Raw genomic sequence first — 23177 nt, 5'->3', positions numbered from 1 at the left:
AATTTCATCTGCTTGACTACTTCTACTTTACTAATGTTGATATTAGAAAGACTACTTTCTTCATCCCTTTTGAAAATTGCATTGCAGTCAGGTACTTTATCTAACCTCTCATTAGTAAACACCGATAGAAAATAATTGTTAAACTCCTCACTCATTTTTTCCTCCAATTCTATCATGACATTTTCATCGTTTTTAATTGGTCCTATTCTTTCTTTATTTTTTGTCCTATAGAGATGAAATAAACCCTTTGGGTTGGATCTTGCTTGACTAGCAACCTTAATTTCATAGTTACGTTTCGCTGTACATCTATTCTTTTTAACCAGCTTTACCATTCCGTTACATCTTGATCTAAGGTGTGTTTCCCCGTTTTTTATTTTTACATAAAGTCCTCTTTTCATTCCGATCTCATGTTTCAATCTGTCTGTCATCCATTTGGGAATATTACTATTTTTCCATATTGACTTCAGGGGGATAAATGTATTTTGTGCATTAATAATTAAATCAGTTAGATTGCTATACATTTCATCCAAATCGCTGACCTGTCTGTTGAGCCCTCACCCCCAAATGACCTGACCCAAGGTATGCATATTACCCTCCGTGACACGACCTCTAGTCATGACCTGACCCCCGGTCACGCACCATGACTCGTCAATGTCCAAAACGTCCGCATGACATTTCATATTCAATTTCAAATAGGTTTTTATATTGTCAAAGTTTGCTCTCCTGAAATCTGGTACTTGGACGTTATTCGTACTTTTAATTCTTCCCAAATAATATTAAATCTTATTTCTTGATGATCGCTAATAAAGTTTCCCAGTCAATGTTTCTATAATTAAAATCTCCCACGATCACAACGTTTTTGTACTGGGACACTGTGAATTTCATGAATCAGGTGAACAGTCTGCTCAATGCTGAGGTTAGGAGGTCTGTACAAGATGCCAATAATAACTTTCTTATTCTTGCCTATAATCTCTACCCAAATGGATTCCGTACAGTCCTCTTCCTTAATCGAATTGTTGATAATACAGTTCATTTAATTTTAACCAAAAGTGCTACATCTCCCCCACTCCTGCAAACCCTATTCTTGTGAAAAAACTTATATCCTATTTCGATTTCCGGAAGGAAATGTTTATCAGCCATGTTGATCCAGGACTCAGTAATAACTATAATATCGAAGTTCTCTACGCATGCTTTACCTTGCAGCAAATCAATTTTGTTAATTATGCTTCTGCTATTTGTATAGTAAACTTTAAGTTTATCTTCCCTCCACCTGCTTTGGTGATTCTTTTCACAGGCCCTGAGTTGTTTCTATTGCCTGAACTATATTTCGATACTTCCCCCCCTACTCCCATGTAATCTACCCGAAAAAAACCCTGTAGGTATTTTTCACTCAAGGGATTCAGCAAGGAGCCGAAATCCTCTGGGTGACAAGTGCACCCCGTCCCTTGTATATAGATGGTTTCTACCATAAAAGCAGTCCCAGTTGTCGACAAATACCCATCCATTGGCCTTACAATGTTTTGCCAGCCTGCAATTCATTGCAATAGCCCTAGAATGCCACATGCCTCCAACTCTATTCCTCGGAAGGATTCCACATACAACAGGAACACCTCCCCTATTTCTAATCTTGTCTAGCGCGTCCCGGAACCACGCAAACAATTCCTCGCTCCCTAATTTACCTATATCATTGCCCCTGGCACTTACGCAAACTACAGGGTCCTTACCTTCCCCTACTAAACACTCTTCAATCCTACCTCTAACATCTCTTATCCCCGCGCCGGGGAAACACACCTGTGTCCTATGTTTCCTATCTTTATCGCAGAAAGCCCTGTCTAAGTACCTCACTTGACTGTCTCCTACAACCAAAATCTTACCTATGGGCAGGGATCCAGTGATCCAGTGTCTGCCCTTCCCTTCTTCTCTTGAGTTTCATTTGCTTCTTCTTCCTGCAGATTCGCTAGAACTTGAAACGAGTTCTTGCAAGCGAGCGGGGCTGGTGAGGACTTTTTTCCACTAATCCGCATCTTGTTTTTCGTTATTTTCCATCCAAGCTCATAGCTAGTTTTGTCTTCCATATTTTGGGCCTTAGAGCGGAGAACTCGATTCTCCTCTTTAAGGCACTATACAGCATCCTCCAAGGCTTCAATTCTACTAAGTAGAGATTGTACCTCATTGGCACTGAACACAGTAACACAACCACTCGCCATATCACTAATTGAAGCAGCTACCCGGATGACCTCACCTGAGTGACGACTATTGCTCGACTCAGTTCGTTCACATTTGTAATATGCTGTTTCTGTATGGTCACCGAATTTCATTAAAGACATTGACAGATTGGAAAAAGTACAATGGCAAGCCACAAAACTGATTACAAATATAAAAAATAAATCATATGAAATTGACTAAAACATAAGAACCTGTTTTCCCTAAAGAAGCATAGACTCCAAGGTAACTTAGGACAGGTCTTGAAGATTCTAAAGGGGATTGACATCAAAAGTGACAAAAATTTTACACTAAATGAGAATCCAACAAGAAATAATGGTCTCAAACTGACAGGAAATAGATTTAATTTGGAAGTGGGTAGAAACAACTTCGCCAACCATGTAGTTAATGAATGGAACAAAATTAATGCAGAGGCAGTGCAATGTAGTTCAGTTTGAAGCTTTAAGATTTGTTTAAATAAACACCTAAGCAAGATGCTGTAATGCCTGCCATTTATTTTACAATATTTGTTTGCTATTATTTGTTTGTTTATTATTATTTGCTTGATTTTCATTTATTATTAGTTATCTGTCAATTTATCATTATTTACTATTTACCTGTTTGTTTATTATTTAACTATACCTATGCATTTATCTTATTCATTATTATTTATATCATAATTTTCATTTATTTTTCTTCTATTGATCATTATTATAATTTTTTCCGCATCTGACCTAGTTATGGACCAAAAGGTCTCCTGTCAGCATGTTCCTCCTTTGTAACCTGCTCAACAAGATATACTAAACACTATTTTTACTCACTTTGTGACAAAGCAAAAACCTGATATCAACTACTGGATAATACTAATAGTGATCATATCTATGCTGAATGCTGGCAATCAGGAATACTACTGGATAAGTTAAGTAATAAATCAAAACTGCAAAGCCCATTTAGCGAGTCTTAAATTTTTCCTTTTCTACTGAGCAACTATGTACAGTGAAGACCCACACACTCATGGACCAATGATGAATCTTGTAAGTGGTGGTCCTACAAAAGGAATTGTACCATCTCCCTGCTGCCCATCTTAAAAAAACTATGCACACCCTTAGCTCCATTTGGAGGTGCAGTATAGAGGAGCTGACCCTTGGTCTCCAGATCTTTCAACAACTATGATTATATTTTCCCCACTTTTACTTGGAGAGCTGACATCTGGCAATTGCCCCACTCCTACTACTATAAACTTGTGAATGACTATCCTACATTAATTAATATAATACAGACATTAATTATAAGATTCTTCTAAGGCAGATTTATGACAGGGTCTAACAACCACTATGAGTCACTGTCAGGTTGAGGGTTTCCAGTCAATATAAGTTAAGACAACAATTATCTCCATACTTACAAGTTGCTGAGGCTCCTCATTCCTTGGTGAGGTTGGTTCTTCAACAATCTTAACCATGATGTAATATAACCCCTGCTGCCAGTACTGGAAAGCCAAAGTAAGTATACAGTAACAACATAATTCAAAGATCTGACACAATTTCATTACAATAAAATTTTGACTGTAACCACTTTCTGAGTTACTATAAAATATATTTTATCAGACCTTGCCCAACACGACTTCACGGTGCACGAAAATCATGTCTACACAAACAGGTAAAATATCCCATCATTTACCGAACACGACCATGATTCACGATAACATGATTTGAATAGCCCACAGGGTTGTGTTGTGCACCAGTGTCTGGGAACCTAACCTATTTTTCCCCGTATGACCTCTAATTCACCCAACACAAATCTCGTCCTGCACAATGGGCCAAGGAACCTAGCACTCATGTTGGGCGAGGTCTGACTGTATATATACCAAGAGCTTTTTCCCCCTTATAAGGGAGGTAGCCAAGTCAAAGGCACATACCTACTCCCATCCACCACCCTTCCTACTATCTTAGCTCCTTATGGATGATGAGTCATCCCTGTATCCCATCCATTGCCCTGGGTCAGAAGCAATGTAGCAAGACACAATACATTCTGAGCATGGCTGCTTCACTTAATTGATGACCTCCCCCACCCTTCATCTTAGCTATGTCCCATGAGCTTCCAAGGATTGTTAATATTTCATTGGCCCCACAACTCCTCTATGTTCTATTCCAGTATCATGCAAACACATTTTTCATTTCTTCCTTTTTTGCATCTGATATATGTTTTCTTTTGAATGATTACATTTAGGTTATATTAAGCTAGGTGGTATTGGATGACATAATTTTCATGTTAAATATCCATGTATGTGTGATTCTACTACAAGCCTATTGATAGACAGCATGTGATGTGATTTTAGGTGGGGATGCTTCTCTTGGAAAACCAATTTACCTTTTGTAAGTGAGGACTGTTTGGATTTTATTGTATGAATCTATGATGCAGTGTAAAGTTGTGGGCCCATACTACTTAATTTGTACAAAATAGATCTCTTGTGGTAAGTACCAATGATAACTGGAAATGTCCAGGACAATAGAATTATTGGTACTTTTTAGAAGTGCACACCTACACAATTTAGTAATAAAAAATTAAATAATAATTTTGTAAATTATAATACATCAATGTAATATGAATTTTTCTTGGTGGAAATCAATAACATAAAACCTTGCTAAAAGCATATACACTACTGAATGGAGCAGCGACAACAGGTGCAAGATACAATGCTGCTGTCTGTCCAGTCCCATCAATGTCAGTTTGACAATGGAGTTGATGTTGTGTACTGGGTGTTCTCCCACTCCAAGTGACATTACCACATTACATATTTAAAAAAAAAAGTGCCATGAAGGTGAGCTACTTGCTTTTCTTCAAGCTATGGAACTCCTCAACACCCCAAAGTGCAATTATTTACCAATTATTTTCTAATTTAGATGTTTTTCTGAACTTGTTTAGACAAAAGAAGGATGAATCTTCTCTGTACTGTTTTCACAAGAAAAGAAGCTATTTCGTTATGTTTAGCACTGGAAAGATGGGGGAGGAAATCATATTGGTGGATAGAACCTCCAGGATTCTTGTGCCCAATAATGATATAATCCAATTAAACAAATACCAGTAAATAATCAGTTGTGCACATGGATGCGATATAGCATTAGAAAATTAAATATCTATTTTGTAAATTATAATGTATCAACGTACATACATATACCGTATTTTCCGGCGTATAGTGCGCGACTTTTTTCCGTTGGAAGGGCCTAAAAATGGGGGGAGCGCGTTATCCGGTGGTGCGCATTATCTACGGCCTACGATAAAAATTCTGCGGCTGTGTGTGTAATTTTTTTCACAACAACGTGACGATGTTGGCCGTCACAAGGTCGGGACGGCACACTTCTCCATGACGTTCCGTGAGAACAAGAAGAACAGCCATGTTGACATGAAAGAATACGCCAGCATGGGCTATATAAATATTTGGTATAGGTAGGTATCTATCGAATCTTATTTTTCATGTTTAAATAGGCCTAAACACCATGAAACATGATCAATATTCATGATATTTGCCCATGTTCACAGCATCCTAGTTTGAATTTTTATGTTGGCTTTATTGCTTCACATTAGGTATGGTACAAATTCCGTTGTTGTCGTTCATAAACTCGTGTCAAACACCTGACTACAACATACTTTTCTGGTGTTTGATCAAACATTTTGGTGTTTTATGATTTTTTGTTTTATTTGACCAAATGACAAGAATCTTGTCATCGGAGTTTAATGGGTTAACTAAACGTCACCTCGATGAGAGACTGTCCTATTTCACCACTGTCATTGCAGGTTCAAAGCTAAAAAGAAACAGTCTGTAGTTTGTTTCAGTATTAAAGAAAAAATGGTAAAGACGAAATATTTCCTCAAGATATAAAATGAACATTTTCTATAAAAATCCCAATATTTTTCTGTATATTTTACTTTCAATAAACTTTTTTTAGATCATGCAAGCCCCTGGCTTCGCCAGCCCGGCTGCGCCGGGGGGCTTGGCCTGCGGCGCACCTCACTTCGCTCGCGGAGGGCTACGCCCCACCTTCAAACAAAGGCTATAAAATAAGCAACTGTAAATTATTCACCTCTTTTATTTTCGTCATTTTTGTTTTTTAGAAAAATATTTTTATGTAGACTTACGCCCAAGATCCGCTCGAGTCCCAAAGATCCGCTCGAGCCCTCAAGATCCGCTCGAGTCCCAAAGATCTACTCAAGTCCTCTAGATCCGCTCGAGTCCTCTAGATCCACTCGAGTCTCAAAGATCCGCTCGAGTCCTCTAGATCCGAAGGAGAAGAAGAAGAAGAAGAAGACGAAGAACGCGAAGACGAAGAAGAAGAAGAACGCGAAGAAGAAGAAGAAGAACGCGACGACGAAGAAGAATGCGAAGAAGAAGAATGCGAAGAAGAGGAGGAAGAAGAAGAACGCGAAGAAGAAGAAGAAGAAGAAGAAGAAGAAGAAGAAGAAGAAGAAGAAGAGGAAGAATACCACCTGACCCCGACTTCTTCTTCTTCTTCTTCCTATTGGACAACCTTACACCCACCCGATGTCCCCAAAATACCACGGATTGAAAAACGGGAAAAACTGGAAAGACTATTTTTTAAGTTACATTGATTTCCTACAAACTATTTAAGCTACAAAGTAATAAGGGACCAATGCACAACATGAGTCATATACCGGTACATGTAGTTCCGACTTTTTCTTAGTTGTGTCCTGATTGTTGCCTAAACTGACACTTGATTTAGTGACAAATCAACAGATTTCCCAGCGGTGGCTCTAGCCAATGAAAAATACTTCTCCATGTAACCTCGTTCACATGATACTAAGTAATTAATCGCCGTTATTTCATTGGTTTATTTTTACTAACATTAATTATCGTAGTCTATGCAAATATTTGGGATCCGTAAAACAGCACTGGTACCAACATCATGAATGTTGACCATTTTAGCTCACCCGGAATATGCTAGATCAGGGCCGAGATTGACAGTTCTATTGCCAATCTAGCCTCCACTAAACACCCTCTTGCGAGAGTTTGTTAAACTAAACGTCACTTCAGTAAAGACACTTATGAACCGAAACATAGTTTGTTGCTGCATGGCGATAAAAACTTGTACATGGTGATAAAAATTTGTACACGGTGATAAAAACTTGTACACGGTGATAAAAACTTGTAAGATGAATTATTCCCTCAGGATAGTAAATTACAATTTTTCTGTAAAAATCCGAAATTTTTCATGTACATTTTGTATTCAATAAACTTTTCATGGCTCAAATTTCCCACAAAACAATGGACCAACACGAGCAGGAGACGCATACATGCAGTTCACGAGCTGTAGCCACCAGTGACTTTTCCTGGCATGCGCGTTATCTGTGTACTGAGATAACGAAGTGCATGGGTGCGCATTATAACCCAATGCACATTTTAAGCCGGAAAATACGGTACATATACCAAGGCTTTTTCCCCCTTACAAGGAAGGTAGCCAAAAAGAAAAAGGCATAAAATCATTCCCACCCATTCCATCCATGAATACACTCCACACCCCTCCATCCTCCCTCTTATCTTAGCACCTCCTGGATGATGGGTCATCCCTGCACCTTGTCCACTGCCCTGGGTCAGAAGCAGTGTCGCAAGACACAGCACATCCACAGTAAGGCCGCTTCATTAAATCGGCGACCCCTCCTCTCCGTCACCCCATGCATAAAAGGAGAAGACGGGGAGAAATCCCTTCAGGCTGCGTCAAATTTTGCTCACACATACTACCTCACCCCCCATCCCACCTCATGCATCACACATCATCCATATACAACCATTCTCCATTCACCCCTGTCTTCTGTCCTCTCCCGTCCTTCCTCAACAGACATTCCCCTCTTCCCTTAAGCCCCCTTCACCCCATCCATCCACCTCATCCTAGGACGTCCCCTCATGTTCACTCCCTCCACATCTGCCTTCCATACCTCATTTACTAGTCTTTCTTCACTCATTCTTTCCATGTGTCCAAACCATCCTAATACTCTTTCATCAACCCTATCTCCCAACTCCCTTTCCACCCCTGTTCTCCTCCTCATTTCTCACTCTACCTAGCCTAGTAACCCCCATCATACTTCTCAGACACCTCATCTCAAACACATTCAAACTCCTTCTCTCTTCTTCTCTTATGTTCCATGTTTTTGCCCCATACAGTGCTGTTGGCACAATCACTCTTTCATATAGTCTCCTCTTAGCATCCATTCCCAAATGTCTATTCCTCATTACACTCTTCAATCCACCAAGGCATTTACTCGCTTCTCTCAATCTACATTCTACCTCCACCTTCACTCCATCTTTTCCTGCCACATTTGCACCTAAGTATCTAAAACTATCCACTTCCTCCAGTCGCTCTCCCTTAATGCTCACTTCCAGTCTACTGCCACTTTCACCCCTTGTACATCTCATCACCTTACTTTTACCCACATTTATCTTTAGCTTTCTTCTATCACATACTCTCCCAAACTCTGCCACCAACTTCCTCAATCCCTCCTCCGATCCTGCCACAAGCGCAGTGTTGTCAGCAAACAACAGCTGGCTCACCTCCCACTTTTCTCCATTTTCTTTAACCATCTCCAATCACTGACCCACTACCCTTGCATTTACCTCTCGCACTACCCCATCCATGTATACATGGTTGAACAGCCAGGGCGACATAACGCATCCTTGACGAAGTCCCACCTTTACCTCGAACCACTCACTCTCTCCATTTCTAATCCTGACACAAGCTCTACTACTCTCATAAAAACTCTTGACAGCTCTTAACAGCTTTCCTCCTAACCCATATATCTGCAGTACCTCCCACAGTGCCTTTCTGTCTACCCTATCGTAAGCCTTTTCCAGATCCATAAAAGCCCAAAAAACATCCTTCCCCTTTCCTATAGCTTTCTCACATATTTGTCTTACCACAAAAATCTGATCTACACAACCTCTACCCATCCTAAATCCACACTGTTCCTCACCAATTACTCCCTCTGTTCCTCTCCTAATCCTCTCAATCAAGATCCTCCCATAAGCCTTCCCAACTACACCCATAGACCTTTATTACTCACAGATACTCTCTTCTCTTCCTCCACAACCACCAAAAACCAGCCTCCGGAAACATATTCATAATCATATCACTCACCGCTCCATTAACACACTGAAAGACAACACACTGCTGCATGCCAGACCCCCTGATATCCACCCTTCTGAATCCTCTCTCCCACGTAAGGACAGAGTCCACTTGGCCAGACTGCGATGCGGTCACCACCCAGCACTTCTAAGCTACCAGAAGAGGCTGGACGACCGTGTTGTGAACAGCTGCCCAGGATGTAACACTTCACCCCATACCATACAACACATAATGGAAGACTGCATTATACACAATCATGCACGCAAACAACACAACATACACTCTATAAAGGATTTGTGGGAAAACCCAGTTTCGGCTGTGGCCTTCCTTGGGGAGACGGGACTGCTCGGACAGACAGTCTAGGGAACGACAACAACAACAACAACAACTACACTTAACAAGCTAATCCCTCTGAAACTACTACATTCACACTTGTCCCCTTTTCCCTTGTAAAGTGGAACTATACAGGCACTCCTCCAGTCCTCCGGCACTCTACCCTCTCTCCAGCAAACATTAAATAACCTCACCAACCAGTCCACCATCACTGTACTTCCCTTTTTCAGACATTCTGCATGGCATCCATCCAGATCAGGTGCCTTACCTGCTTTCATCATCTTAACAACTGCCTTCAATTCATCCTTCCTTATTTCGCCTCCATTTTCCTCACTCATAACGGTCATTTTCTTAGCATTCCCCACTGCAGCTATCTTTCCCTCCCTATCCTCCTTCACATTTAACAACTCCCTAAAATATTCTGCCCATCTTCCCCTTACTGCCTTCTCTTTCATTATCATCTCTCCATCTGCACCTTTTACCTTTTCTTCTCTACTTGATTCGCCTCCTCTTCCTCTCTTAATTGCTTTCCAAAACATCTTTTTATTACTTTCAAAATTTTCTGTCATACTCTTACCCCACTTCACATCTGCTCTCCTCTTTGCCTCCTTTACCTTTTGCTTTACTTCTCTTTTCTTTTCTTTGTACCTCTCATATGACTCCCTCGTCCTATTTTGTAACCAATATGTGAAAGCTCACTTCTTCTCTTCTACAACCTTCTTTGTTTCCTCATCCCACCATTCACTACCCTTCCTTCTATTTCCTCCTGTCCTTCTTGTTCCACACACCATCTTTGCACACTTTGTGGCTCCCTCACACCTAGCTCCATTCTATCCTTCACTCCCTCCCACTCCACCTTCAGCTTCTTCTTGTACTCCTTCTCCTTTTCCTTTTCATTTAAAGAGTTCACTCTAAGCACCTTCCTACCTTTTGTCCCTTTCCTCTTTCTCCATCTATCCTCAACTCTCAACTTACCTTCCATCAAAAAATTGTCTGATATTCCCCCACCCTCTCCCCTTAGCACATGTACATCCTTAACTCTTCCTATCATAATCCTATTTACCACTACATAATCCATCAACGCTCTATCAACCACCCTTCCATCCACCACCCTCTCCCATGTGTACTTATGCTTGACTTTCTTCCGAAACACTGTATTTGCTATCATCAACTTTCTTTCTAGACACATCTCCACCATCAACTCTCCACTACGATTCTTTCCAGGAACTCCATATTTCCCAACCACTCCCTCAATTGGACCATTTCCTACCCTAGCATTAACCTCTTCACTCCGGGGCACATCGCACGTCTGGCAGCATTAGCTGCCCGACGTGCAATGTTGCATCATAATAATCGCATTATAAAAGATAAAGCCAGCGCTCAATCGTTCGTTCTCTTTCACCCGTGAATTTTTATAACCATAGAAAATATGATGAAGCCAGTTTAGAGAGAATGGAGGTTACATAGGTACGACAATAAATATAATCAAGTTGCCGACGTCGGCATCATCGCGTACCCACTTGCTCTTCATGCCGCCTACGTAGGCGTCACCGTATGGAAGTGGTTAAGGTCTCCCAGTACTATTACATTGATATTTCTCCCTAAATCCTCTATGCACTCATTTAAATCTATCCAAAAAGCCTCCCTTTCTTCTACACTCTTTTCACTGCCAGGCCCATATGCACTTACAAAGACCCACATCTCCTTTCCCAGTTTCACCTTCATCCACATTATCCTTGAGGAAACCTCCTTCCACTCCACTACACGTTTACCTATCTCTTCACTTACTAGAATAGCCACCCCTTCCCTCCCTCGCCCTCTCTTCACTCCTGATAACCTCCCACTTACACTCCCAAACTTACACTCACCCTTCCCTTTCAACTTAGTTTCACTCAAAGCCAACACATCCATCTTTCTTCTCACATACTACCTATCTCTTCCCTTTTACTCTCATCTGTACCACATCCACGCACATTAAAAGACCCAAACCTTAGGGTGCTGGTCCGAAAACTCCCAGACCCTCTTATGCCTTTACTTTTTCGTTTAGGAATGTCCCCTGTGGGGCTACAAGGAGAAGGATGCCTAGTCCCAATCCCAGTCCCTTTCTTCTCGCCTCTTATGATCCAAGTGGAAATACTTGGTGGCAGTATTCTTTTCCCCCACCACAGAAAATGAATACTCAGAGAAATGGTACAGGACAGCAACAAGGGGTTGGGGGACAGCATAACGGAGGGACAGTCGTAGTATAAAAGTGTCATCATTTCTCTATGAACAGAGTTTTCCTCTATCATAGACAAAATGATGTGTGGCTCTGGTCCGTAGGGGCACACCATATAGACCCTAAAGTATCAACTGCATGCTACTTTGCCACAATAACAAGCAGCCAATACCCCAGACGGGTGATATGCAATTTTCCTGGCGGAAATAAAAAACAAAAAAGTTGCTAAAACAGATTTCGTAAGTAACGAAGTCACACCGAATGAATGATACGCCATGTTTGTTATGATAGATGTCGACGTCGAAGAAATGAATGGATGATAAATTCGTCTAACCTAACATCAAGGATATTGGCGGCCTGTTCAATCACTCCTTCGGATTGCCGGGTATATAGGTTTTTCTTAGCTTGGAGGAGTGCATGGATTTCAGCTCCATAGCATTCCTTCAAGAATATATACCTAGCAAGGTACTGGCGGAAGTACCGAGGATGTACACCAGGCCTCAACTGGACTGGGCAGACAACACTTGACAAACGACAAGATGGCATCCTGATCCTATGCTAGCGACTTCATTCATTAGTATATTTGCCTGTAGCAAGGTATTTTTTTTTATTTCCACCAAGAAAATTGCATATTACGTTCATGTATTATAATTTACAAAATTAATATTTAATTTTCTAACGCTATCTCATGTCCATGTACACAACTGAACAAATACCCATGCCATGAGGGTCCAAAGATCTTTAATACCCTCCCGAGGGATATAGGAGATATCACCGGCTGTACAGTGGACAGACTGAAGGCTGGACTACGTAAATTCCTGTCATCAGTACCAGACGAACCACCTGTACCATGCTACACTGCTGGATGCCGATCGACAAACACCATAGCTAGGTAGGTCAAACATCACCGGAGGCGCCACCGTCAATGACGAGCACAATAGCGGATCATTTTATGCGCACGCCATGCAAACGGCCAAATTTATATACTGCCGGGAATTTCATTCATACAAATGTTATGCGAGTGTATTTACTACGATTGTAGTAAATTTCAAACAATTACATCATCAGTTACATGTCGGTACATAAAAACATAAGATAAACATGGCGGCTTGCATTCAGCAGTAAATCGAAAATTGGTTTATATTTCAGCGTAAAAAATGAGTTAAATAAATTCAGTGTATTGGCAACTGACCAAAATGAACGAAAACTACTAGTCTCGCGGATTATTCTAATACCAAAATAAAGGCAGCGTGTTACGGAAGAGCTGAGAAATCGGTGGTACTAATTAGTTTTTTTTCTATCGGGTCGGATTATCGGATAACAATAACATTAACATCCATCCCGCCATCTTATCTATCACTGGTGGTATGGATCAAACTTCACTCTATTAAGTTTCTTACTATTATGGGGTATTGGCTGCTTGTTATTGTGGCAAAGTAGCATGCAGTCGATACTTTAGGGTCTATATGGGGCGCCCCTACGGACCAGAGCCACACATCATTTTGTCTATGATAGAAGAAATTCTGTTCATAGAGAAATGATGACACTTTTATACTACGACTGTCCCTCCGTTATGCTGTCCCCCAACCCCTTGTTGCTGTCCTGTACCATTTCTCTGAGTATTCTCTTTCTGATTGGGGGAATTCCCTGTGGTGGGGGAAAAGAATACTGCCACCAAGTTTTCCCACTTGGATCGTAAGAGGCGAGAAGAAAGGGACGGGGAGAGGGACTAGGCATCCTTCTCCCTGTAGCCCCAAGGGGCAAATTCCTAAATCAAAAAGAAAAGGCATAAGGGGTGCTGGCGGGCCTCGGGCCAGCACCCTAAGGTTGGGGTCTTTTAATGTGCGTGGATGTGGTACAGATGAGAGTAAAAGGGAAGAGATAGGTAGTATGTTTGTGAGAAGAAAGATGGATGTGTTGGCTTTGAGTGAAACTAAGTTGAAAGGGAAGGGTGAGTGTATGTTTGGGAGTGTAAGTGGGAGGTTATCAGGAGTGAAGAGAGGATGAGAGAGGGAAGGGATGGCTATTCTAGTAAGTGAGGAGATAGGTAAAGGGATAGTGGAGTGGAAGGAGGTTTCCTCAAGGATAATGTGGATGAAGGTGAAACTGGGAAAGGAGATGTGGGTCTTTGTAAGTGCATATGGGCCGGGCAGTGAGAAGAGCATGGAAGAAAGGGAGGCCTTTTGGATAGATTTAAATGAGTGCATAGAGGGTTTAGGAAGAAATGTCAATGTAATAGTACTGGGAGACCTTAATGCTAGAGTGGGAAATGGTCCAATCGATGGAGTGGTTGGGAAGTGTGGAGTTCCAGGAAAGAATCGTAGTGGAGAGTTGATGGTGGAAATGTGTCTAGAAAGAGAGTTGATGATAGCAAATACAGTGTTTCGGAAGAAAGTCAAGCATAAGTACACATGGGAGAGGGTGGTGGAGGGAAGGGTGGTAGATAGAGCGCTAATGGATTATGTAGTGGTAAATAGGATTATGATAGGAAGAGTTAAGGATGTACATGTGCTAAGGGGAGAGGGTGGGGGAATATCAGATCATTTTTTGGTGGAAGGTAAGTTGAGAGTGGAGGATAGACGGAGAAGGAGGAAAGGGACAAAAGGTAGGGAGGTTCTTAGAGTGAACTCCTTGAATGAAAAGGAAAAGGAGAAGGAGTACGAAAAGAAGCTGAAGGAGGAGTGGGAGGGAGTAAAGGATAGAGCAGAGATGGGTGTGGAGGAGGAATGGGGATGGTTCAAGGAGGGAGTCTTAAAGTGTGCAAGGATGGTGTGTGGAACAAGAAGGACAGGTGGAAATAGAAGAAAGGGTAGTGAATGGTGGGATGAGGAAACAAAGAAGGTTGTAGAAGAGAAGAAGCGAGCATTCACAGATTGGTTACAAAAGAGGACAGGGGAGTCATATGAGACGTACAAAGAAAAGAAAAGAGAAGTAAAGCAAAAGGTAAAGGAGGCAAAGAGGAGAGCAGATGTGAAATGGGGTAGGAGTATGACAGAAAATTTTGAAAGTAATAAAAAGATGTTTTGGAAAGAAATTAAGAGAGGAAGAGGAGGCGAATCAAGTAGGGAAGAAAAGGTAAAAGGTACAGATGGAGAGTTGATAATGGAAGAGATGGCAGTGAGGGGAAGATGGGCAGAATATTTTAGGGAGTTGCTGAATGTGAAGGAGGATAGGGAAGGAAAGATAGCTGCAGTGGGAAATACGAAGAAAATGAGAGTGATGAGTGAGGAGAATGGAGGAGAAATAAGGAAGGATGAGGTGAAGGCAGTTGTAAAGATGATGAAAGCAGGTAAGGCACCTGGTCTGGATGGATGTCATGCAGAATGTCTGAAAAAGGGAGGTTCAGTGATGGTGGACTGGTTGGTGAGATTATTTAATGTTTGCTGGAGAGAGGGTAGAGTACCGGAGGACTGGAGTAGTGCCTGTATAGTTCCTCTTTACAAGGGAAAAGGGGACAAGTGTGAATGTAGTAGTTTCAGAGGGATTAGCCTGTTGAGTGTAGTAGGGAAGGCTTATGGGAGAATCTTAATTGAGAGGATTAGGAGAGGAACAGAAGGAGTAATTGGTGAGGAACAGTGTGGATTTAGGACGGGTAGAGGTTGTGTAGATCAGATCTTTGTGGTAAGACAGATATGTGAGAAAGCTATAGGAAAGGGGAAGGATGTTTTTTGGGCTTTTATGGATCTGGAAAAGGCTTATGATAGGGTAGACAGAAAGGCACTGTGGGAGGTTATGCAGATTTATGGGATAGGAGGAAAGCTTTTGGGAGCTGTCAAGAGTTTTTATGTGAGTAGTAGAGCATGTGTTAGGATTGGAAATGGAGAGAGTGAGTGGTTTGAAGTAAAGGTGGGACTTCGTCAAGGATGCGTTATGTCGCCCTGGCTGTTCAACCATGTATACATGGATGGGGTGGTGCGAGAGGTGAATGCTAGGGTAGTGAGTCAGGGATTGGAGATGGTTAAAGAAAATGGAGAAAAGTGGGAGGTGAGCCAGCTGTTGTTTGCGGACGACACTGCGCTTGTGGCAGGGTCAGAGGAGGGATTGAGGAAGCTGGTGGCAGAGTTTGGGAGAGTATGTGATAGAAGAAAGCTAAAGATAAATGTGGGTAAAAGTAAGGTGATGAGATGTACAAGGGGTGAAAGTGGCAGCAGACTGGAAGTGAACATTAAGGGAGAGCGACTGGAGGAAGTGGATAGTTTTAGATACTTGGGTGCAAGTGTAGCAGGAAAAGGTGGAGTGAAGGTGGAGGTAGAATGTAGATTGAGAGAAGCGAGTAAATGCCTTGGTGGTTTAAAGAGTGTAATGAGAAATAGACATTTGGGAATGGATGCGAAGAGGAGACTGTATGAAGGAGTGATTGTGCCAACAGCACTCTATGGGGCAGAAACATGGAACATAAGAGAAGAAGAGAGAAGGAGTTTGAATGTGTTTGAGATGAGGTGTCTGAGAAGTATGGTGGGGGTTACTAGGCTAAATAGAGTGAGAAATGAGGAGGTGAGGAGGAGAACAGGGGTGAAAAAGGATTTGGGAGAGAGGGTTGATGAAAGAATATTAGGATGGTTTGGACACATGGAAAGAATGAGTGAAGAAAGACTAGTAAAAGAGGTATGGAAGGCAGATGTGGAGGGAGTGAACATGAGGGGACGTCCTAGGATGAGGTGGATGGATGGGGTGAAGGGGGCTTTGGGGAAGAGGGGAATGTCTGTTGAGGAAGGAAGGGAGAGGACGGAAGACAGAGGTGAGTGGAGAATGGTTGTATATGGATGATGTTGTGACTGCATGGGGAGAAATGGGCGTGGGGGTGGGGTAGTGTGTGTGAGTGAGTTTTGACGCAGCCCGAAGGGATTTCTCCCCGTCCTCTCCTTATATGCAAGGGGGGACAGAGAGGGGGGGTCGCCGATTAAATGAAGCGGCCTTGCTGTGGATGTGCTGTGTCCTGCGACACTGCTTCTGACCCAGGGCGGTGGGCAGGGTGCAGGGATGACCCGTCATCCAGGAGGTGCTCAGATGAGAGAAAGGGTGGGAGGGGTGTGGAGTGTATTTAGGGATGAAATGGGTGGGAGTGTTTTTATGCCTTTCCCTTTTTGGCTACCTCCCTTGGAAGGGGGAAAAAGCCTTGGTATATGTATGTATGTACTATTATGTTATTAGTGTAATAGACTTATAGTTGAATTATTTGAACTATTTTCTTTAAAATGTGTGATTTTCATGTAATTTGATCAAAGAGAAATTACGTTTTTATCCTCCGTAATATTACGGGCCACAGCTACGATTCGTCCTGCCCGCTATCTATGATCACTGATGGTATGGATGAAACTACACTATTAAGTTTGTTACTATTGTGTTATTAGTGTAATAGATTGCATATAGCTGAATTATTCAAACTATTTTCTTTAAAATGTGTGATTTTCATGTAATTTGACGGTATTCGTAGCTGTGGAGGGTAATTTTGCAGAGGATAAAAACGTAATTCTTTGATCAAATTACATGGAAATCACACATCTTAAAGAAAATAGGTCAAATAATGCAACCCTAAGCTAAATTTTTATATAAAATTGTGCCTATCAGTAAAAACCATCATTGTTTACGTTTGATCGGCAATTAGTCAGACCGCACGTTTCGGCCCGATTTCCTGGGACAAAATAGGCCCGATTTAATTCCATTCAAAATGCAATATCTCGAGAACTAGGACAGCTAGATGGATAATTCTAATTGCATTGTACTCATAGCGACATTTTGCATCACATGAGGACTACTTCAGCTCAAATATCAGGAATTCCATTTTGATTTCATGTTGACCTAGCTACCATAGCAGACCAGGTGACCTTAAAGAAATTGGACACCAGGAATGGTAACAGTGGTGGATCACCGTGGCTGTGAAGAAGTCTTCTAGACACGTCCAAGTAAATCCAAGTAAATCTGAAGGAGTGTAACTGTAGATCTGTCTTTGAAGACAAGCATTCCCATGTACTTGTAGTATGTACACTCCAATAAACATTCAGATTCAATATACTTTGTCATCAAGCAACTTCCCATATACAGTTCACAATATAACAAATAACCTCTGCTATCTGTATGAAAGATCGAAGTGATGTATAATTTGAAAACTATGAATTGTTATTGTGACTGAGTCATTACCATGATCATGATGTTACGATGTATGATGTCAATTACATGATTTGTTAAAGTGGGGTCTTCAGTAATATGTCCTGTAAAACAATGATGGCATTATCTGATTATCCCGATAAATTAAGCTACTTTAGTAGTTTTATCGTACCTACATGTTCAGTTAGTTGTATAAAATATAAGTTGGTATTTACCTTCTTAATCTATGAACGATACGCCTTTCTGTGTTTCCTTGCCGCATGGGTTTATTTACACTCCTGTGATTTCTAATACTTAGCTAGCTTGCGTTTTCATGGGTGGGCGAGTGTACAATATAAGTAAATCAATAACTTAAATTCCTAATAGCATCATATACTTCTGATATTACATTTTATTCTTAAATATGCATTACAAAGAATATTATAGAGGAAATTTGTATATTGCTGCAAACAAATTTACTAGTGATGGTTTTGAAGAAATCTGTTCGAAACTGACGGGGTCACCACAAAAATGTTATTGACCATTTCTTCCATATGTAATCTTTTGTGAAATACAGAATCCATTTTTTACTACCTTAGAATATGTAAACAATGAATCCTGCAGGATATGCGTCTATAAGAAAACTGACAATATAATGTTTATTTACATAGGCGCAGAACCGTGCGCATAAATCAGTCTCAACGTTGTGTGTATCGGAGATGGTACGCAGCGGGTTTGCACATAATTATGCGTTGTAATACAAGCGTTTTTTCGCATTGTTAAACGTCTGTAAGAAATTGCGGTTTTATAAAGTAGTGAGGTATTTATGTCGAAGAACACATGCATATCTGCAGTCTCTGAAAAACAACAGGATTCCAAATTTGTGTGATTCAGCTTTTGACAGTTGAAACTAAAGGGTTAATCATAAGATTCGACCTCACTTTCACAATAGTAAATCCCAAGGTTGTTGGATTCTGATGGCAGCGGAGATTATCCAAATGCTGAGATGAAAGAAACTACTCCGATAACCATTAAGTGGTGAATATTGACTCGTCTTCGTAAGTGCAAAAATAAAATGATTCCTAAGTTAGGATAATATGAAATGACAGTTGTGAAGATGAATATTCATCTTTAGCCTTAGAGACTGAGTTCAGAAACGTCCTTGCACCTTATCTGACTCGGCTGCTTAATATTCGGCAACGTTTGAGACAAGGCAGTGGTCCAGCATTGAGACTGATTACAAGCTGCCCCAGGTTTACAGGTAAGGTCACGGTGATTTACACATGCATTGTATGCATTTTGTTTGAATTAAAGTTATGATATCTAATGTTTTGATATTTTGTATATTTCATGGTTTGTGAAGCATTTTGAACAAGTAAGTGAAGTAAGTAGTCTGAACCCATTTTCTTTATTACAGATTAAATGCTTTTGTGTTTTTTTTTCTATAGTAGATCCTTGATATAAAAAACTAACTGGGAGGTAAGGTCTGGCCTTATATCTGAAAGTTCAGGATATCCAAGGATATGTCATGCTGTCACAGGTGTTTTTTCGTAAATGATATATGTTCACACAAAATATACAATGATAATACTGAACTATAAATACATTAATAAGAGTAAAGTAAAATATATTATGAGGTATTTTTACAATAGTCACTTAGTGTACTGTATTACACATACCAGGAAGTGAAGCTGTAGTCACAATAGGTAATAATTGATTGAATTGATTGACACTCAAACACGCACCGAGACCACTTGGTCTCAAATTGCATCATTATTTATGAACTACTATCTGATATATTTATCTAGGTTCATTACATTAATGAGTAGTTTGAAAAGGATGGGACACTCATATCAGATATTCATTATATCAGTTTGCTTTATTGAGCAATTACTGTAAACTGTGAAGTATGATTTAGGTGGGGGCCATAGTGATGCAGCTGTGTTAGGGTCATCGTCTAGTACTTGGATGGTAGTGACACGTTGTAGGCCAGGGCACAGAGGCAGGCTGCCTCATATACAAGCATCACACAGGGGACATTGAGCACCAAATCTTATGATGCCCCAACTTGGCTGTGCCCACACAGCAGCATAGTGTTTCTTCCTTGAGTGATTTATAGGCCAGTTTGGTAACAGTTACTGGCTGTTTGGGAGCTGTGGGTATCCTGCAGCAGAGACCTAGGGCAATGGTGTGATGATTAGCCTTGTTCTGACCAGTAATGGCATTTCATTGCTACTTTCTTAAATGTCAACTGTTGGTACTAAAGATATAATGTGGTCAGACCAATTCAAGTTTAATTTCACAGTACAAAAAGTTAGGGAAGCCACTTTATAGAATTAGTCATGTTACTATAATTCATTTTTTACATTCTCATATGTAAGACACGCAAGAACTATAGTTGATCAAATACACATTAGTGAAATTCCATGTTTATGGATGCTCTGTTTTTTTTTGTTTTTTTTTTGTTTTCTCTCTCTCTCTCTCTCTCTCTCATGATGATCTGGCAAGCATGACCTACACCTCCTCTGTTCACCCTCCAGACACCTCTACTCCACCCTTCATATGAAATTCTTTATATTTGATGTCTGGGGTTGTTATTATTTATTTGCATTGATTTTGTGTCAAGAATAAATTTAATAGAGAAATACATCAGAAGCAAAAGAAAAAAAAATCTTGCATTAGTGGATATTGAATACTTATTTGTTATTACTTAAATCTGCCAAGGACATAATCATCAGTCACAGCCTTTCCTTATTTGTCCCTTTTAATTAGTTAACTAGCATGACTGCAGTATTTAACCGTTTTGTTGTTTCTGATATCCTGGATTTGATTCAAGGTGGCAATGTCTGCCAGGTGAGAAAATGCATACTAGGAAAGTACCATTATATCTAAATGAATATAATGTAAATATCATATTCTGGAAGTCATGCCAAATGTTATTACTACTTGTGATAAGAGACATCAGAGCAGCACTGGTGTGCTTTGGCAGCATATTATATTCAATATTATTCCATCAAATGTGCAATTGTTTTAACCAGTCAGGAGAAGCCTCCATTTCTCAGAGGCTGCACGATAATAACAATTGATTCAGTGTGGAGTATTATCTCCTTGAAGGATCTTTCAGGCCAATGGGAGGATTTTATGTAGTGGGAAAAAAATCAGTGAGTGGTGAAGCAATTTGAGGTGCTATGTAGTGAGAACTGAAAATAAATATGTTACTGTTGTAGAACACATTTCATTCTGTATGCTTTTTTTTTTTTTCTTTTTCTTTTTCAACCTGTCTGTATTGGATATATTCAGAATTACTTCACTTAATGATTTACAGGCTGAACTGATGGCTTCGGCCTGTTTCCCAGGGAGGTTTGGACTTCTGCATTGAATATACATATTTTTATTTTTGACATTTCAGCTTCACTGGCAACGACTTTTTTAACTCCATTAATGCTAATTATCGAGGAAAGTTAACTAAAGAAAAAATCTAAAGGGTAATTATGTGCATAGGTGATTAGATAGGGGTTAGTGAAAAAATACTATTAAGGTAATGGGATAGACTGCAATAAATTCGGTTGCAATCATTTTTATCTGGCTGCTGCAAGGCAGTTTTATTAAGACGAGGACCTCCAACACGCATGCACCTTTGGGACAGTTAAGTGATAAATAGTGGAAATAATTTCTATATGACTTGTGTGGTTGGCACCAGGTGATTTTATTTCATTAAGGGGATCCCTGACATTTATGGGTCATAACCTATCTTTGTTAAGAAAAAGTGACAATTGTAATTCTTATATAATTTACTGTGTGGTGCCAGGTGATTTTGATCAGCTGAGGGAAACTTCCTGGTGTTTACATTTTATTTGAGTATTCACAACAATGCAATTTTTTTTTATTTGTTTACTCTTTTATTATTATCATTATTATTGTTATTTTAGAAAGTCATAAGCTACATGGCAAGATGTACTGCTGTATTGCTCTTATTTCAGCTCTTGCCAGGCTGTTTTATTTGTATGTGTATGAACAAATTGTTACCTTACATACGGGAAAGGAACTACGTATCACTCCCTTTAGTGCTAAAGTACTCATGTCATATGACTATTTTCATACAAAGAATAAACTTACCCTTTTGATTGTGGCAGGTGGCAGACTGCTTTATTCAGTTATGAATGACCCCTTTGTTTAAGAAGGTGCTCAGGAAATGCTCACATTCCTAGTTGTGGTTCCAATTTTGGCAGTAATTTCTATAGCTGTGATTCAAATAAATTCATGCTGTAGTTACATACATACATATACCAAAGGCTTTTTCCCCCTGCATGGGGGGTAGCCAAAAAGAAAAAGGCATAGAAACCACTCCCACCCATTCCATTTCCTATATATTCCACTCCCCTCCACCATCCTCCCTCCCCCTTATCTTGGCACCTCCTGGATGACAGGTCATCCCTGCATCCTGTCCACTGCCCTGGGTCAGAAGCAGTGTCGCAAGACACAGCACATCCACAGCAAGGCCACTTCATACATTTGGCGACCACCCCCTCTCCGTCCCCCCCATCCCAAACCCACTCCCCCTCATGCATCTCCCCCTCCTATCTTCTGTCCTCTCCTGTCCTTCCTCCACAGACATTCCTCTGTTTTGTAATGCCCCTTTCACCCCATCCATCCATCTCATCCTAGGATGCCCCCTCATATTCACTCCTTCCACCTCTGCCTTCCACACTTCTTTTACTAATCTTTCTTCACTCATTCTTTCCATGTGTCCAAGCCATCCCAATACTCTTTCATCAACCCTATCTCCCAGTTCCCTTTCCACCCCTGTTCTCCTCCTCACCTCCTCATTTCTCACTCTATCCAGCCTAGTAACCCCTATCATACTTCTCAGACATTTCATCTCAATTACATTCAAACTCCTTCTGTCTTCCTCTCTCATGTCCCATGTTTCTGCCCCATAGAATGCTGTTGGCACAATCACTCCTTCATATAACCTCCTCTTAGCATCCATTCCCAGATATCTATTTCTCATAACACTTTTCAGTCCACCAAGGCATTTACTCACTTCTCTCAATCTACATTCTACCTCCACCCATACTCCTCCCTTCCCTGCCACGTTCGCACCCAAGTATCTAAAACTATCCACTTCCTCCAGTCTTTCACCCATAATGCTCACTTCCAGCCTGCTGTCACTCTCTCCCCTTGTACATCTCATCACCTTACTTTTGCCC

The 23177-nt window shown here is 40.7% G+C and overlaps 1 protein-coding gene across 3 annotated transcripts in view; it reads right to left on the bottom strand.

Moving 5' to 3' along the window:
* The window catches only part of LOC143028641 (uncharacterized), a 40208-nt gene extending 21861 nt beyond the window's left edge, over nucleotides 1-18347 (bottom strand). For 2 of the 3 annotated variants that reach the window (XM_076191059.1, XM_076191060.1), the window contains exons 1-2: nucleotides 18204-18344; nucleotides 3605-3688 (exon numbers count right to left, since the gene is read on the bottom strand). In XM_076191059.1, the coding sequence (XP_076047174.1) occupies nucleotides 3605-3661 (57 nt within the window). In that variant the 5' untranslated portion in view covers nucleotides 3662-3688; nucleotides 18204-18344. Of the gene's footprint in view, nucleotides 1-3604; nucleotides 3689-18203 lie in introns of all 3 variants that reach the window. The other variant, XM_076191061.1, reaches the window with a different exon arrangement.
* Between the last annotated feature and the right edge of the window lie 4830 nt (nucleotides 18348-23177).

This window comes from Oratosquilla oratoria, chromosome 9 (genome assembly GCF_046742065.1).
Source record: "Oratosquilla oratoria isolate Oo_2021 chromosome 9, ASM4674206v1, whole genome shotgun sequence".
Taxonomy (NCBI): domain Eukaryota; kingdom Metazoa; phylum Arthropoda; class Malacostraca; order Stomatopoda; family Squillidae; genus Oratosquilla; species Oratosquilla oratoria.
The sequence above is the reverse complement of the archived record's forward strand: the minus strand, read 5'-3'. Positions and strand labels throughout refer to the sequence as shown.